Raw genomic sequence first — 12,567 nt, 5'->3', positions numbered from 1 at the left:
AGTAAATTCTGGATCGCACAAGGGCTTAATGGAATAACAGAATGAGATCAGTTTTCATTGCTGAGCTCTATAAGTTCAAACCTCAAATGTGGGAGAAGATGCTTCTCAAAACTATAAAACTATGGGCAGAAAAATCCACTAGACGGAAAGGTGCCTGCATTTGTTAAACAGCATGGTGTTTCCAGACTGAAGAATAGAAGACAATTCAAATCTGTACTCCGCATCTCTGCTCTGCAAATGTATAACCATGTGAATAACTGCAGCCATGAAGATAAAATTGTTTTAAAAATACAAAAGTATTAAATAAGTTGGGGGAGAATATGCTGAAATTTGGTTGTCGTGTTCTGTAGAGGCCTGCTGCTTGTGCTCAGGTCTTGGAGCTGTATAATTGCTCAAGAATTCCATTGAAAACCCAGTTCTTCCCATAACTCTGTGTTTTTTGTTTCATTTTGTGTGTATTTTAGGTACTTTTTCCTTTTTAACCTTGCTGCAGTGGCAGGTGTTGTGTGGTCCTAACTGGAGGCCTCATCTGTCAGGGAATCCCAGTGGGTGTTTTATGACTTTCCGCTTGAATATGCTTTCCTCAGAGCCAGTACTGCCTTTTATGTTTGCGATTCTGTTCTGATATTGTAGTTATTTATAACTGATATTCAAACAAACATACAAACAAAGCTTGCAGTGCATAAGATGCAGGCACTGTTCATATGACACGATGCCAAGTTTCCCAAAGTTGTTATTAAAATCTGACAGCTGCCCCACACCTTTCACTGATGAAAATGTGTTTTGATTAAAATCATTTTCAGAACCCATTTTTCTTCTAAGTAGAGGTTAAAATCTTGCAGTGAGCCATCAAAGGGCAGAGGGAGGATTTCTCTTCAAAGCAAGAAAAGCATTCCTCATTATTTTAAAGGAAGAGTGTTAGTACCCGTTCACCTTTGTAAATTCTTGGTCCTTTCTTGTTATGATAGTAGTAATAACAAGATAATAATCCAACCTTAGGATGATGTTTCATAATAGACTTCATGCATTTTGTTCAGGAGTTCAAACAGTTAACAGTTTTTGCTGTATTTTGTTTGTTTTCTTAGGGCATTCTACCTGGACAAGTCAAACCTGCCTCCAAATTCAACATCTAAAGCAGCTTACATAGATAAGGTAAATAAAAATGCTAAGTACCTAATTAAACTTTGTATGCTACACACTGCATCAGCAGATGAGGCTGGAGGGCATGCATGTATCTGAGAAAGAGAACCGTAACTTTTCCTTTTCACTGTTTTCTCAGAGTAATGCAGTCCCACCAGGAGCGTGCACAAGCTTGGGTAATGGGGGAGTAGATGCAGGCAGAAATCTTTAGTTCTGAAAATTGGAATTGCTGTTGAAAATTATGTGCTACTTCAGCACCTTATGCTTCCTTCTGAACCTGCTCTTTTAGACTTTCTTCAAATACTTTCATCTGTCTTCACATCTCTGTGAGTGAGAGATCCCAGGGGCTAGGAAAAATCATTTAATGCTCCCATATTGTTGGAGAGTTAATAGCTATTTATTGCAGCTCAATAAGGAAAAAAAATAAAATTCTAGGATCTTGTCTGTACTGAATTAAAAACAAAAGTGATTGAATTACTGTGTCTTGAGAAATGCAATGATTGTCACTGAGCTTTGTGACAGACTGAAATTTATGACTGTATCATGAAGTATGATCATTAGAAGATTGGTATTTAGAATCTTAGAAACATAGAGTTGCTCAGGTTGGAAGAGACCTTAAAGATCATTGAGTCCAAACGCAGCCTAACCATACTACCCTAACAACCCTCCACTAAATCCTATCTCTGAGCAACACATCCAGGGATGGTGACTCCCGATGTGCCCCCGGTGGCGCAGTGGTATAAAGTGCTGCTTGCGGCACCGAAGGGCCCGGGTTCGAATCCCCCCCTGTGGCGCAGGGGGTAGAAGTGCCGCTTCGCTACACAGAGGGCTCAAAACCCGGGAGTTGGACTCGATGATCTCTAAGGTCCCTTTCAACTTGCACGATACTATGATACTATGATACTATGACTCAACCTATTCCAGTGTTTAACAACCCTTTCTGTGAAGAAGTGTTTCCTGATATCCAACATAAACTTACTCTGGTGCAACTTGAGGCCATTTCCTCCCATCCAGTCACCAGTGAGAAGAGAACCCTGCTCTGTTTCTTGTTCCTGTTTCTTGTCTGTGCTGAGCTACATGGAAGGGGAGGAGGACATATACCTGTGCTTCTCCTACTATGATGTCAAGAACTTAATTTTTTTAAAATGTCATAGCCGCAGCAGGAGGAATTTAACTACATATGGAGTGCTTGTTACCCCCAAACCTGCTATTTCAGTAAAAAGGTAAAGGGCGAGATAAAAGCAACTCACAATACAGATCTAACCAAGCTAAGTTAAGCTAATGCATTTATTTTGCAGCTGGAGCAAGCTAAGAGTGAATGCATGATCTCGATTTGTAGCTGTAGCTGTGCCTTCTGTTCTCCAATAGCTCTGCATTCGTAAATGGCACCAGTTAAAATCATTTCAAATGGATGCAAGTTAAATCAATAGGAGTTAAACCAAGTTAAATCTATTTTTGCCCAGATATAATTTTTTTTTTTTTTAATTTTATTTATTTTTTTTTTTTACCTGACCTGTATGCTTTTTAGTAAGGTTACCTTCATAAATGAGCAAGTGAGGCTGACATTTCTCTAATTAGTTAAGGATGTCTTTGGGGTATTAATCTGTCCTTCAAAACATCCATCCTTTGGGTAGTAGGATTTTGTTAGAGTCTTCAAGTATTTCTGGTTGAAAGTGAATTGGAATTTGGATTATGGAATCTACAAAACTGTGCTGTGAACCTTTTCTGTACACAAAGAACAATGGATGCTGCTTTTCATTACTAGACTACTTTTGAGGGTTTCTCTTCAGACGGTAGCCTTCCACTTGAAGGTGCTTTCTTAGGGGAATCATCCATTTTCCATATGGTAGTACTGGTTTTTGCAGTGTATTTTGTCACTCTTGATCATTTTTCTCTTTCCGTATTGTTAGTCAAGATTAGAAAACAGCTGTTTGCATAAATGGGGGATAGTGTTGCTTAGTTATAATCTGATTTTGTCCATGAGTCAATTAACCAGCCTTGGCATCCCTCCTCTGCGTGCTTTATGGTTATAGGTTGCTTCTTTGTGGTTTCCGGTTTCTGAAAATACCACTGATGAAAATGGCTCTCATGGATCTGTTCAGTTTATTGAACTGAAAATCAGCTTATGAAGCTGTTCTGGGAGTGAGAAAACGTTGCCCTGAGTCACATAGCAAAAGTCTACATGTTCTCTACATACATTACAGAATCTCACTTTGGTCCCAGCTTACCCTGCTTTTCCAACATGCATCTGTGAAGACTTACTCAAAAAGAATCATTTCACATGCTCTCAGTAGGAACTATTAACATTTCTTTTTTCTCTTTTTCAGCTGATGAGACCACTTAATTGCTTGGATGAGCTTTACCGACTCATAGGGTCCTTTATCCGATCTAAGCGCACTGCTGCCTGTGCGTACACTGCTTGCAGTGCTTCTGGAGTTGGATTGCTATCAGTTTCTTCTGAACTCTGTAACAGGCTTGGAGCTTGTCACATCATTATGTGCAACAGTGGAGTTCACCGGTATGGCAATTTATTTTCTTCCCTTTGTTTCAGTCAGTCATTCAGACATTGCAGTTTGGAGAATTTTCTTTTTAAATGGAGTTCTTACACTGTGTTTCCATGTATGTGACTAAGCATCTAATATACCTTAAAGTTCTGTGGTGTAATTGTATAACTGTACTTGTAGTGATTGACAGAAATGAGCAGTATGGTTTTGTTCTGTGCAGTTGTTATGGGTTGTTCCTTATTCAAGTCAGGAAAAGACAGAAACTTTAATTGCTAAAGCAGAAGAAATGTTTCCTAGGTGAATAAAACACGCTGTATCTTTATACAGGCTGGAAATGCTGACATTCATATCTGCTTTATATGCTGGTGAAATAGTAGTAAGCAAGGTGAAATAGTAGTAAGCAAGATGCATTTCTGCAGGTGTATGGTATTGTAGCTAGAAGTTCTGTCTGTATTAACACAATACCAGAAAATGAACTATAGCCAGCTGAACTTTGTTGTCATTAAGCCTGAAAATTTAATACAGACACATTTATTTATGTATATTAAAAAATGCAACAGTGACATAATTGAGCTCTCTAGTATTTGATGGCAATAGTCAAAGGCAGCAATGTGTTTGTAATTCCAGATTAGCAGACTAAAATTTTGTCTTTATTATACCAAAAAAGATGAGACTGCCATTGGAAGGGAGGAAGGGGGAACAAGAGCAGAAGTCCAAGCTATAGCCAAGAACGTGATACTAATTACCTGCTCCCTTTCTAAAAATTCCTAACTATGGATTACAGGAAGTGATGTTAAAAATACACTCATTAGGGTTTGGACTTGATGCTCCTTGTGGATCCCTGTGGGATATTCTGTGATTTTATGACCTATTCAAAGCCTTATTTTAAGCAGGCTTGATTATCAGTATATTGTACTAAGATGGGCATTACTTTATCCTAATTTTAAGTAATGTCATTTCTTTAAAAGAGGGTTAGGGGAAAAAAAATGCATGATAACTGCAATGCAGGTTATTAGGTATGAAAAATATGAAAAGCTTTGTATATAGCCAACACAATTAAGTTGCATAAAAACAGTGGCAGCCATTTCTCTTATCAGAGTTTGCAACAGACTGTGTTGGTCTTCATTGCTGGTACAGGGGAACGTCACTTTGTATACAGTACTTGGTTTTAGATAATTGTTAAATAAGACTACTATTTAACATTAGTCACCATACAAGAAGATGAGAATACTATATAGCATGGATTGGCATTTCAGAAGAATGTGAAGATGAGACAGAGAAAAGCTGTCTCTACCCTTGATTTAAAATCGTTTAACAAGAAGTTTTTCTTACAGAGACGTTCTTTATGTGTCAGAGCTCCTACTTCTTAAAATGATTTTTGCTTATAAACATTGCTCTGAGAAAGAGCGAACAAGACTGAGGATAGGGAGTGGGAAATCAGCCTTGTGTAGGGCCCACAGAATGAAGTGATATTGGCTCTGAAGAACAGTGAAAAATATAATAATTCTCAGACTGACCTCATGCCAATTAGTTGCTGTTAGTTACTTCTTCAAAGCCCTGTGCTCTTATGGACAGATTCTTTATTCCAGAGTACCCTTCTGAAGATACTTCTTTGTTGAATAAGACAAATTTCATTTCCTATGTGATCAGAAGAGACTTTGGGCTTGATTCTGCTGTTTTATATAAAACTCTGAATTTCTTCATGATTTCAGGACTCAGGTTCTGAATATGCAAATATTGTGCCAAAAATTCTTATTGTTAAGAATGAAGTCAGAGCAACTTCAATAGCCCAAATAAACGATTGCTCTTAAATGAAAATGAATTCTTAATGAGATCCCTGCTCAAAACTAAGACTAATTCAAAGGTAAAAACTCTTAAATGCCCAGTTAAGTATATTTAAAAAACAAAATGCTATAAAGCCAGCACACATTGGATTTCAAAATATTGTTACAAGTAATGGAGTATAATGGAGTTTAATCGTTTAACATGTGGGTTTCCATCTAGATGTTAAGGGATTGAAGATGGCCTTTTTATATAAAATCGCAAAACACTTTTGTTGTGTTGAAGTTCTGTAAAGCATGACTAGTTCTGCTTTACAGAAGAGCCCATTTCAGCTTTTGTACAAGGTAGTGTTACTTCAGTTGCGCAGTAATACTGCCTTTGTGGCCACCATCTGTTCAGAGAAAAAAACAAAATCAACTCTTGGCATTATCACAGACATTTTAAGATAGACCCCTCCAGGAGTGAGGAATGCATTACTTGAGATTTTATTGGTAGTCTGAGTTTTTGTCCTGAATTTCTGAAACTTCAGATAAAAACCGATATATTTAGAGATTGCAAGGAATTTCTGTGCTATTATTTGAAGTGACAGAAGTTTAAGAAGCTTTTTTATTCTTCTCAAGAGGCAAGAGTCACCTGAAGATACTCTTGTGCATACGAGTTGGATGGATGAAGAGGTCTGTCCTTAGAATTTGAAGTCATATAACATCACATACTGTTTTCCTTCTGGCCTCCCCAGGCCAGATCTCTCCAGTCCTGCACTAAATAAACACTGCTTTTTGGCATTCTGAAACTGCCTTTGTCTGGGTGGAAAGCTTGTTTCATCTCCAGTTGGCAGGCTCACTGGGTGTTCCTGAAATTTCTGCTGCTAAATTCTGCTGTATTTTTTGTGAACATGGTCCTCTTGATGCTTTGTAGTGTGAAACTCTTGCAGCATCATGAAATCCTGCGAGAAGGACAGAAAGTTGAATAATAGGTGGGATGTGATCGTGTCCCATAGACAAAGAAGACTTTGCTTCTTCCCTGTAGCCCCAAGGGCTGTACTCTTGTGCTTGTTTGGTGGAATATTATTTAATCAGTGCAGATAAACATACAAAATAATGCTTTTTAAATTGTTAGTTAGTTACTGATTTTTCAGAGAGAGGATATTCATTCCTGGTTTTATTTGGCAATTTGTTTGGCCTTCTGTATTCTTAGAAACTAAATACTGTGAAGCTGTTGAATGAAACCAGTTGCTTGCAGAAATCCACATTTTGTAGGCCCAGACCAAAAGATACGTATACTAAATGAGTTGAAAAGTGGTGTTATCTATTGAAGAATATGAACTGAGAGCAAATTTCTTATGTGTTTTCTTAAAAAACAAACAAAAAAAATCCTCATTTTGGCCTAATTTCAGTGCTTGTTCTCTAATGAAAGAGAATCTTTTAGTCTGTGGAAGAGTTCAGGGTGCTCTTGGTTGGTCAGCACCTTTCCTTTTTTTCCTGGTGAGTGGGATCTTAGCCAAGCATGAATCTGTCAATTTAGTGTACTTTAAACCCCAACCTTCCCCCACTTATTATGTCTTACTAAAATGATTGGAGTGTCTTTGCTGTGTTGTCTTGACTTAGGTGTCATGCACTGACACTAGAGGTTTCTGTCTCCTAATGGGAAGCAAATCCCAGATAGCTTTGGAGGGAGGTGCTGGATGGCAGTCTCAATGCAGAACAGCCAAGAACAGCTTGGTCTGTTTTGACAGTGATTGCTGATCTGTGGATCAGCAGTGTCTTGGTTTCTGACTTCTCTGTGATCCATATTAAATTACTTTTTGCACTGCACTAGGCTAAAACAGCTTGACAGAGTTCATGGTTTCATCCCTATATCCGAGATAATACTTGGGATTTTGAATTGCTGGTGATTGCTTTGCTTTGATTTTTATTATGACAATATGTTTACCAATTTACATTAGAGCCTGAAATCCTATATCTACTTCAAGCAGCAGTTCTTTCCAAATATATTACAGTCACAAGTAAAACAAGGATGGGAAAAAATAAGTCCCTTTAACCTTCACTGTCCTCAGTGACATATGAATAGTGCAGACTGCCCTTGGATTATCCTAAGTGAACATGCCTTGTTGATCAACTTTGAGAACAGATCTCTAAATTAGCCTGAAAAATCGATCATTTGTATTTCTATTTCGCCCTTTTCTATCATCCATAATTATATTCCTGCCTGCCAATCTACTGTCACCCTGTAAACAATGCTCTGCTTTCTTTACTTGTATTCGATCTGTTTGAAGTTGTAATCACTCTGCACAAATGTAGGTGATGAAAGGCACTTTTAAATTTTATTGAATCATGATGCTAGCTCCTGCTGGAGGGGGAAGAACAGATTCGGCTGCACAGACATGCCCTCGCCTCTTTCCATGCCAAAATGAAATTAGGTGCAGCAGCTGCAGAAGCCTATTCAGGGACCATCAGACTTACAAGCTCAAAGGAATCATTTAAAGCATCCAAACGAAACAAATCCCAAGTTTATTTAAAATTTTGCATTTCCTGGAGGATTGAGAGAAGTCTTTTATAATCTTGATGCATCCCAGAAAAAAAGTCACTGTCTTATTTTCGTTTCTGAGTTTTAATTTCCCCTCCAGAAAGTCTCTCCTTAGCAGTACCATCCTTCAACCGGTGGGGTTCTGGCTGGCAGCACTAAGCTGAATGATGAGGCAGGTTTTGCCAAGGGTTGATTATGCTGTCTCCTGCAGCTGGCACAGCTCCTGAAATCCAGCTAAACCGGCTCCATCTTCCACACAGTGAAGCAGAGGGATGCCATAAGCTGTCCACCATGGCCAGCTGCCTTTTAGTGAATCAGATAAAACAAGCTGAAAAACAGGAACCTGGTTTTTATTTTTCTGATGCTCTAACATACGAATACTTCCTTTTAATATCTTTGGTTTGTTTGGTGTTTTTTTTTGGTAGGAATTTATTTCTGAGCTCAATGAGTCTGTGCTACAAAAAAATAAAATCTCAACATTTTGCAGATGTAACTCACAAACTCCATTGTAGAATGAATTTCTGGGGTTGATGGGACTAATTTTGGGGGGCAGGTCAGCATGAGCTGAGGAACTATGCCAGGAGAACCTGGCTACTCCCCACCTTTCAGTGAAGATTCCCTATTTTAATTGTGGTTTAATTATGTTTCTCTGTATGTGCTATCAGCCTACCGAAGCATGAGCAAAACTTCTGTTTTCCTAAAATTATTTTGGGTTGTGGAGTATTTTATTCTGTGCGATGTAATATTTGAAATAGTTACATTATAAATATGCAGGCATTTGTCTTAAGACAATACAAACAAGGCTTTGCACACAGACCAGTTATCTCCACAGCAGTGGTAATTTTACTTTAAGATTTGCCTTTCCCTGTCAACCTGACACATTTTTGCTTTGTTAATTTCAGCTGTGTATGTGTGAAGGACTGTGGTCATTGAGTTTGCTTACACATTTTAAAGTCTGAGGTACTATTTTGTTTAAAATGCAATCTGAAAATGCAGAGAAATGCAGTGAGACAGATGGGTGGATCTAACTTCCTCCCAGCGTGAATTTCAGTGTGCTCTTTTTTTCCTTTGTGGATGCATTGTAACATTACGGACTAGAATAGACACTTGACAACAGAGCTGATAGATGATTCAATTGCTTGGCTCTATAGAAATATCTTCTCGCTCTTCAGTTGCTGCAGTATTGTCTTACCTATAATCCAGGTCTTGAGGAGAATCTGATTTTTCCTCACAAATACTGCTGTTATATCAAAAATACAGCAAATCCTCAGGAGCAATCTAACATTAAAAACTTTTCCAAATCTTTAAATTCTGAGGTGAAGCGTAACCTGAGATCTTAGCAGACAAGAAGTAAATTGCAGTTTTCCAGCAAACAGGTTTAATTTCCAGCTTAGTAAAGAAGCCTTCAGTGTAAAAGATGTTCTGTACAGAACAGATGAGATAGTGTCTGACGTTGGCTTTTTTTCCCTTTAGATGTTTCTTGTTTGTTTTTGCAAGTAGGACAGCAACCAAAAGGCAAATCTTGAATCTTTCGGAAATGTTCTTTCATAAAATAGAAAGTAATAATGTATGGTTGAAGTGACCCCTTGCAATACTTTTTGCTGATTAAAGGTGGCAAGATCTTGAGGATGAATATTTCTGAGAAGGTGTTCTGTGCAGCTTTTAAAGACTGGCATATGTTTGTTGAAAAATAAGTGCTTTTTTCTTTATTCTTCAGAAAGCTCTCTGTCTGAAAAAGGATAGAACAGTCTCATGTTCTGTCAGAAATATATGGGAAAATAATGAACTTCCTAATAAGCTACAGAAAAAAAGTCATCATTACTTACCGCGTGTTTAGGATCAAAAATAACTAACGTTGAATTTTATAAACCTGTTTAAAACAATATTTCTAAACTACAAAATTCACTAGCTAAGGTTAGCACTGAAATGTGGTGAATGTATACTTACCTACTTAAAACTGATTCCCTTACCTACTTAAAACTGATTTTCCACGTCCTCTATTTCAGCAAATCAGACATTAAGGGACATGGGTTGGTGGGCATGATGGGCTGGGCTTGATGGTTTTAGATGATCTTAGTGATATTTTCCAACCTTAATGATTCTGTGACTTTGTTGGTATCAGTGTATCAAAGCGCAGCTTTGGATCTTGTTGTGGGATGGGGATTTGTGTCCACTAAGGGATTTGGGGGTATATTTGTTTTGAGTTTTGCCCAATTGCATGTTTGCAGTGGTGCCTCTTGTGAAAAAAACGTTGTGCTTGCTGATGCTTCATAGATCTTAAAAGAGGCAGAAGTGCCCTTGCTTACAAACTGTCCATTTCTTTGTGATGTAGTAATATTCTCAGTCACTTTTTGAAGCATTGTTTATGATTACTGAGTCACCATAATTAAATAGATTTTACATACAGAGTATTGTTTGCTATATGTTTGTGCAATAATATAAGTATCAGACAAATGGCTTGATTTCATCTGGGGTAGGGTTAATTTCCTTTCTAATAGATGTTATGGTGCTATGTTTTGGATTTAGGATGAGAATGATACTGATGACACACTGATGTTTTTCTTGTTGCCGAGCAGTGCTTACACTGGGTGAAAGACATTTCAGCTTCTCACACTGCCCTGCCAGTGAGGAGCTGGGAATGCACAGGGAGCTGGGAGGGGGCAGAACCAGGACAGCTGACCTACAGTATATGTATGTTATGTCCCATAACATATGGCATCATGCAGATGTGTAAAACTGGGGGAATGGGTTACAGAGGGTGCACACTGTGTGGCTGGACAGCAGTGTGGTGTCAGCAGGTGTACAGCAATGGTTTTGTTTATTCTTTTATTCTTCTTCTTATTATTATTATCCCTTCCTTTTCTGTCCTACTAGACTCCTATTATCTCAGCCCATGAGTTTTACTGTTTTCCAGTTCTCTCCCCAATCCCACTGCAGGGGAAGTGAGTGAAGAGCCATGGGGTGCTCAGCTGCCTGCTGGGGTAAACCACAACAAATCTTATTGCTTGTGTTCAATCCAAGGCTGATTTTGAGGCAGTGATATTTCCTCTCTGAGAACATCTCAGCTTCAATATAAGGCCTTAAAGAGACTGAACATAAGTTGTGAACTCCAGTAGAATTTTATTGTAATTGTAAATTACAGTATTGAATTTTATTGCACAAACCTCAGCTGCATTTTATTTCTAATACCTGCTGGATGGCTGAAATTCCTTCTCCTTGTAAGAAAAACAAAAATTCTATTCTGTAAAGCTTCAGTGTACGGTCATAGAGAACAAAAACTTCAGTATTTGTCTGCCTGGATCCATATACCCATAATGTCAGTAGCTTAGAAAATGTAAGAGGCTCTTCAGCATTTCATATGTGCAGTTTTTGTGTTTATTTCTTATAGCACCAAACAACATTTTCTCTTATTTTTAGTTTATTATGGGTTATTCTTTGGGTTTTCCATCAAAATCAGTATATATTATCCAGTCATCACTAGTAATTGCAGAGAATTATCCCCAATGTAATACCTGCATTACTTTAAATGGCGGCAGAAACAAGAAAATAATAATGTAATTGGCTTAAAAGGTGGTCAAATTTGCTAATAATTTACAGTGTACAGAGAGAAAAGTTGTTGAAAGTATAACAAGAGCATTCAATTACATTTTGTGTAGCAGCTTTAGATTTTAATTAGCCTAAGCATACACACATCCTTTTCATATTTATTTTTCTCTTCATGTAACCAGAATCCATCTGAACATCTCTGACTATGGGAACTGATATGGTAGCTACTAAACCAACTTGTTTCACCTCATCTTTTTTATTCAGGGCATTTTTTCTGGGAGATATTTTGTTGCCTTTTTGGATGCAGGATGCCTGGAATCCTGACTGAAACCTGCTACTGACCTGAACAATTTAGATTCTTTTAACTCTGGTAACAGATAATGCAGTTTGCTCAGTGCAGCTCTGTAGGTGCTGTGCTGTACATCAGCTCAGATTAGTTTTCCTTTCTGGTGCTATTAAATAAGATGCTGTGAAATAATCAGTTTCTCAGAAATTTTCAATCTTTTCTTCTGTTACAAATCTGGTTTTCAGTGTGTGTATTTATGTCTGTCTGCTAGATTTGCAAACATTTAGTAAATATCATATTCAGACACAAAAGAAAAGTAAGAAGCAAAAAATAAAAGACTAAAATACCACAAATGAATTCTGCTGGGGACACTGGTGACAGAAAATGATTTAGCCTCTTTTATTCAGGATGGTCTCAAACATCAGATAATCAAAAGTTTGTATACAGTCTTCTTATCAGTATTGCCATGACTGATGGGAGACAGGAGATAGCAGGCAGGGGATGGGAGCAGGTGCAGCCCTTTCTGTTCCCCCTTGGAAACCAAATGAATGGATGAGGAATTCTCAGCCCAGTGGTGCTGGGAAAGCCAAATGCCTGTGCTGAATGCTGCTGTAATCTGTCAAGGGGAGAAATCTGTGATTCTAACTGGCTGATAACGAATTCCGAGATGATGAGCTTGGGTCTTTTGTTTTTCTGTCACAAAAGAAGGTATAAGAAGAAGAGAGAGGGAGTGAAAACAGATTTGGATTTGTTTACAGAGTAAAATTAAAATGTATGGATTTGGAA

The 12,567-nt window shown here is 37.9% G+C and overlaps 1 protein-coding gene across 2 annotated transcripts in view; it reads left to right on the top strand.

Moving 5' to 3' along the window:
• The window catches only part of PREX2 (phosphatidylinositol-3,4,5-trisphosphate dependent Rac exchange factor 2), a 168,630-nt gene that overhangs the window by 141,685 nt on the left and 14,378 nt on the right, over positions 1–12,567 (top strand). For both annotated transcript variants that reach the window (XM_072329302.1, XM_072329303.1), the window contains exons 36-37: positions 1,086–1,152; positions 3,468–3,658. In XM_072329302.1, the coding sequence (XP_072185403.1) occupies positions 1,086–1,152; positions 3,468–3,658 (258 nt within the window). The remainder of the gene's footprint in view (positions 1–1,085; positions 1,153–3,467; positions 3,659–12,567) is intronic.

This window comes from Excalfactoria chinensis, chromosome 2 (genome assembly GCF_039878825.1).
Source record: "Excalfactoria chinensis isolate bCotChi1 chromosome 2, bCotChi1.hap2, whole genome shotgun sequence".
Lineage (NCBI taxonomy): Eukaryota > Metazoa > Chordata > Aves > Galliformes > Phasianidae > Excalfactoria > Excalfactoria chinensis.
This window is presented reverse-complemented; position numbering and strand designations above follow the sequence as displayed.